Source organism: Myxocyprinus asiaticus, chromosome 19 (genome assembly GCF_019703515.2).
Source record: "Myxocyprinus asiaticus isolate MX2 ecotype Aquarium Trade chromosome 19, UBuf_Myxa_2, whole genome shotgun sequence".
Lineage (NCBI taxonomy): Eukaryota > Metazoa > Chordata > Actinopteri > Cypriniformes > Catostomidae > Myxocyprinus > Myxocyprinus asiaticus.
Window position 1 is genome coordinate 31,184,937 of NC_059362.1, and position 6,000 is coordinate 31,190,936.

The following is a 6,000-nucleotide window of genomic DNA, read 5'->3' on the forward strand; positions in this document are numbered from 1 at the left end:
GAATTTTCCTTTGACAGAAGATTTGTTGCCCAAGCTTTGTTGAAAACCTAAAATGACCTCAGGGATTAAAGATAGACTGACGATTAACCTTAGGTGTACACTACTGATCCAGATGCTCATCACGTCATTAAAGACAGAGTTTTTTTTAAGACAAACATACAAACACACCGATGAAAAGTACTGTAGCAGAGACTTGAATGAAAGCAGTGCTGACCTATACTGCTCATGATAATGTTAATCATGTTGGCTTGACATATTCTACAGACATGGTTTAGGGTTTTTCTAAAATCTTGAGAAGTGACATCCACCAAACTTGGCACCAGTGTTGAGTAAATTATTTAAAAAGAGTAATCCACTACGAATTACTAATTATTTATCTAAAATTGTAATCTGATTACATTATTGAAAAAGTAATCACATTACTACTTACTTTACTTTTTTAAATACTTTTCCGCTCAACAAATTCAAAATAATGTCCATATGTCTTTCTTGTTCATTGTAACACACAAGTCATCCACTCAGCACCTCAAATTTCTCCTTCACAATGACTCACTTCGGGGGCATAATTCATGTATTCTACATAAATAATATATTAGAAATAGGCATATCCCTATGTAGGCTACTTAAAAGTAATTAAATTAATTGAAAGTCAGTAACTGTAATCTGATTACAAGAATTTAAAATGTAATGCATTACACTACTTTTTAGAAATGTCACTTGTGCAGCCAAGAGGGTGCTTGTATTGCAGTTTTAGCGTGGTTAAGAACTTCAAATTAAGAACTTAACTGAGCCAAGTCACCCACATCATGTCTCTCACAGTTTACTAAAAACAACATACCCACATAAAAATTCAGAAAAATAGTATTAATAGTATTAGTAATAGTATTGGGCTATTAAGTCTTTTTAGGTGTAATTTATCCAGACATGTAGGCTTCTGTAAACTCTTGTGGTCCACACAGAGTTGTCAGCTTGAACTGGTCCATAATTGCTTGATTAATGAACTGTGTAGGGTAACTTTTTAAGTATTTGGAAAAAAAATTGTTATTACTAAAGCAGACAGCAACTCTAAACAGAAAAAACAGCACCTATTTTTTGTTATTATTATTATTATTTTGATTTACTATTTTCAAAGCATTTGCGAGCTGCTTAAAATATGCTCTTATTTACCATTCACACCATTCACATTCAACCATGCACAAAAAATATTTAGATATTTTGAGAAGCGAAAAGTTTTGTTTATATAAAATGTATTATTCGATGGCAGTTTGTCCATGAGCTAAACTTTATGCAACAAGCTGAAATTAGTTTTTATTTAGATGTTTTTATTTGAAAGTTAAAAAAAAAAAAAATGTATTGGTAACTTATCCACATCTTTTTTTTGCCTAAATCTCTGACAATTTTGAAGGTCAATTCTGTTAAATGTATGACTCAATATTATTATTCTCCATGATTTGGCAGTTAAAGAAGAGCTCAGTGAAAGTTTCTTTGGTTGGTATTTAAAGATTTCATAATGATTGCAGTCCAACACGGTTGTCGCTAAAGCAAATATCAAAAAGTTCGGCAGCAGCTGCTGTGAGACGCACACGGACGCATCAGGATTTCAGGTGCATGAGCAGTGCGCAGAACTGCCCCGCATTGTGCCGTTTTCTGCTTATTAACTAGACAATCATGTCCATGTTAAATGGCCCTAATATCAGCAGTGGGCTTTTCCAGTGTTTTTGGATGTAACATTTGCAGTCAAATCGTGAGATGCTAATTACTACTGTGTTGACTCATTTGTATGTATTTTCCCAAACCAGTCGGCAGATAGAGACTTAGAAAGAAATCTCAGTATAGATTATTATTTCTTTAGATTGGGATAATTGTAGATAAATCTAAGATAAATTGAAAGGACGAATTGAAAATGAAGTAGAAATAAAAACTAAATTAAAATTCAAAACAATAATAACCCTGGTTGTAATGGCTAAAGCAGCTTTCACTTTCTTTAGTCTCTGTTTGTTTTTTGTTACATTTAAATTGACAAATTGCTTTTCTTAGTTGTGAAGTTTAAAATAAGATTAAACTATTGATGTTGAGTTTACAGTTACAATTTTAATTCAGATTCATGAACAGATTCATTCGGACTCTGACTCAATTGTTTAAAGACTCTGACTTGACTCGAACCCAACACTACTAGTTTTTGACAAAAACGTAATTAGATTACAGTACCGAATTACTTCGTAATTAGATTACACCCAACACTGCTCAGAACAGACCTTCAGTAGTTGATCAGACTTAAAGTTTTCCCAAAGCGGACAATCAATATTCCAAAAAATCCCATAGACTAACGTTGACAGAATGTTCAAACCCTGATAGCACATGTACATCACCCAGACATCTATTTGATGTGTGTGTTTGCATCTGGAAGACGTATTTGTACTTTGTTTGCTCATCTCCAATACGTCTAAAGAAGTCTTTGAGACATTTATGTTTTAGAATGTTTGTAAATCTGATCTTTTTAAGAAGTTTAACAGATGTTAATTAAAATGTTATGTTTTCCAGATGAAAAGATATAAAACGGACATCTTGGAGACGTGCGTGTGCTATCTGGGAACGGCCAACTATCAAACTCCAACTGTCAGAAAATTCGAATCTCTCTGGCTGTTTGTCTTACTGTTAGTTCTGTTGAACCTTTAAACCTAAAGCTTTTAAAAGTAGTTTAAACTCTTCAGGCCAGGCTGCCATCTATGACAACACATGATGGTCCATGTGTTCTGCATATCTCTCTCTCTCTCTCTCTCTCTCATATAGACGTCTTGTGCAAGTAAAACAAAGTGCAGAAATACTGTATATTTCTGGGCTTATAGGTCAAACTATAACTCACTTGCTGAACCTTTTATCTAATCTCTGAATACCCTTCAACAAACTTTACTGAGTCAGAATCAGAATTAGCTTTATTGCCAAGTGTTCCCATGTACACAAGGAATTGTTTTTTTTTGGTGATAGGAGAAACAAGTGCACAGAGAACATTACAGTGAGACACAGAATATAAAGCAAGAGCTGTTAAACACATAACAAGGAATATAAATAATAGAAATAGCATGTTCATTTGCGATGAGTTAACTTGGATGCAGCATGTGACCCGGTTGCCGGGTTATTTTGTTTTGATACACAGCCAGCGTGAGCCGTACTTTACCATGACAGATGCTTGCGTTTAAAGGAAACCTCAGACATAACAACTGCAAAATGACTGAATAAGGAAAATATATAACCATCTACTGTTTAGGTTATCTATGGGAGACTTGGCGGTTAATTCTGTGAAATACACCCAGAAAACTCACTGACACCAGACATTCCATGCGAGACTTTCTCCATTATGTAAAGGTGAGGACGTGAGAAAAAAAAAAAAAAAAAACTTGCCCTTACACGTCCACACAACAAACTGCGCGGAAACATCAACGGAAATGTTGGACACTTTGATACCGTCGCGACACACAGTTGGTACAACATGTGGGAAACAGAGAGGAGGACGGCGATTCTTACCCAGATACTGTCTGATCTCCAGCAGAACTTTAGGAGGTCCTCCGTTCAGCTGATAAAACACTGAACCGAGACAGAAGAGAAACAGTGTGGCCATACAGAAAGCATAATCGCGTAAGGAGAATCGAAGCCCGAGAGTCGATACCCAGAATCCCCTCCTGTTGTTCGGATCTCTGCTGCTGTGATTCGCGGTGTGATTCTTTAGACGGGAACTGCTGCTGTAATTCTTCATCGTCTCCTCACATGGAAGCGCCGAGAATGGTAGTCACCCATCCGCCTCTTTAGATAAGAACTTTTTAATAAACATAAAAAGCTAAACCCACTTTACAAAACACTAAGCGAACGCAGGCAGTGAGATATCTATCCGTTTGCACTCTTTTTGTCTTGTCTGCTCTTGCTGAGCTATTTTTGCGAATGAAGTTAGGAATCCATCCTCTGCTTTTTGGGGTTAGTGTCGGTGTCAGATTACTGAATGTGGAGGAGAAAGTTCAGCCGGAGGATGGACTCAACTCAAACTCATACTGACGTGTGCCGGCCCGCTCAGCACCACCAGGTGGAGGATCCTTGAAACAGCTAAAACTCAACCGACTGCTGGGGTTAAAATAAAAATGTAAATAAAAAAAAAACATTATACACACACACACACACGTGTGTGTGTGTACAGTATATATATACTTTTACATATATTAGTATACCTTTGTATACTAATGAATTTAAAATTCAGGATGCACATTTTAGTTTAATTAAATATGCAGATGACATGGCACTTGTCAGCCTTTTGCAAGGAGGAAAATAAATGAATAATCTTTATTATAATCATGTAAATTCCCTCCAGAACTGGTGTCGGTTGAGTGCACTTGAGATTAATTTGAATTAAACCAAAGAATTAGTTGTTACAAGCAAGAAGCAGGAAATCTCTGAACAAGTAGAACCTTTAATACTGTGCTGACCAGCTGGCCCCCAACTTCACACAGACCTTCAACAGATCACTGGAGCAGTGTGAAGTTTCCAGCTGCTTCAAACGCTCCACAATCATCCCCATCCCCAAGAAACCCAAGATCAAAGGACTTAATGACATCATCTGTCAAAGTCATTTGAGACACTGTTGTTGGCTTACCTGAAGGACATCACTGAACCCTTTCTGGATCCCCTTCAATTTTCTTATTGAGCAAACAGGTCTGTGGATGATGCAGTCAATATGGGACTGCATTACATCAACATCTAGACAGACCAGGGACTTATGCAAGGATACTATTTGTTGACTTCAGTTCGGCTTTTAACACCATCAACCCCGCTCTCCTATGGACTAAATTAACCCAGCTCTTTGTTCCCGGCTCTATCTGTCAGTGGATCACCAGCTTTCTGACAGACAGGCTGCAGCTAGTGAGAATGGGGAAATTCACCTCCAGCACATGTACAATCAGCACTGGTGCCCCCCAGGGATGTGCGCTTTCCCCACTGCTCTTCTCTGTCTACAAAAATGACTGCACTGCCAAGGATCCCTCTGTTAAGCTCCTGAAGTTCGCAGACAAAACTACTGTCATCAGCCTCATCCAGGATGATGATGAGTCTGCATACAGAAGGGAGGTTAAACAGCTGGTCGTCTGGTGCAGTCAAAACAACCTGGAGCAAAAACACTTTCAAAACAGTGGAGATGATAGTGGACTTTCGGAGGAACACCCCAACATTATCCCTGCTCACCATTCTGAACAGCATTGTGGGAGCAGTTGAGTCATTCAGGTTCCTGGGCACTACCATCTCACAGGACCTGAAGTGGGAGACCCAGCAGAAGTTGTACGTCCTTCGCCAGTTGAGGATATTTAACCTGCCAAAGGCACTGCTGATACAGTTTTACTCAGCAGTTATTGAGTCTGTCCTCTGCACTTCTATAACTGTCTGGTTTGGTTCAGCTATCAAGTCAGACATCAGAAGACTTCAAAGGATAGTTCAGACTGCTGAGAGGATTATTGGCGCTCCCCTATCCACCCTGCTAGAAAAGGGCTGGTAAAATCACTCTTGACCCCATTCACCCAGCACACTTCCTCTTCGAACTGTTGCCCTTTGGTCGGCGCTACAGAGCACTGAGCACCAGAACAGCCAGGCACAGGAACAGTTTTTTCCCTCAGGCCATCCACCTCATGAACAGTTAAAACTGCCCCCAGATACTTTCCTTTGGTCAATACAACCATGTGCAATATTCAGTCCATCCATTCCTACTTATATCTGTAGCTCATTTATATTCTTTAACATATCCTTCCTCTTATTCAATACATTACATCACCTGCACATAACTGTATATCTGTATATAAAATATTCTAACAACATTATTGTGCTATTGTATATTTCTCTTTTTTTTTTATCTGTTATATCATATTTTTTTATTATTATTATTTTTTATGTCACTGTATGTATATATGTTTAAATGTATATGTTTTTATGTATGTATGGATATACGCTACATTCTCTTGCACTGGAAGCTAC

At 37.9% G+C, this 6,000-nt stretch overlaps 1 protein-coding gene across 1 annotated transcript in view; it reads right to left on the bottom strand.

The window, feature by feature from the left end:
- LOC127456710 (uronyl 2-sulfotransferase-like) overlaps window positions 1–6,000 on the bottom strand; it is a 97,666-nt gene extending 91,666 nt beyond the window's left edge. The window contains exon 1 of the mRNA XM_051725220.1: window positions 3,523–6,000. Within this exon, the coding sequence (XP_051581180.1) occupies window positions 3,523–3,751 (229 nt within the window). The 5' untranslated portion in view covers window positions 3,752–6,000. The remainder of the gene's footprint in view (window positions 1–3,522) is intronic.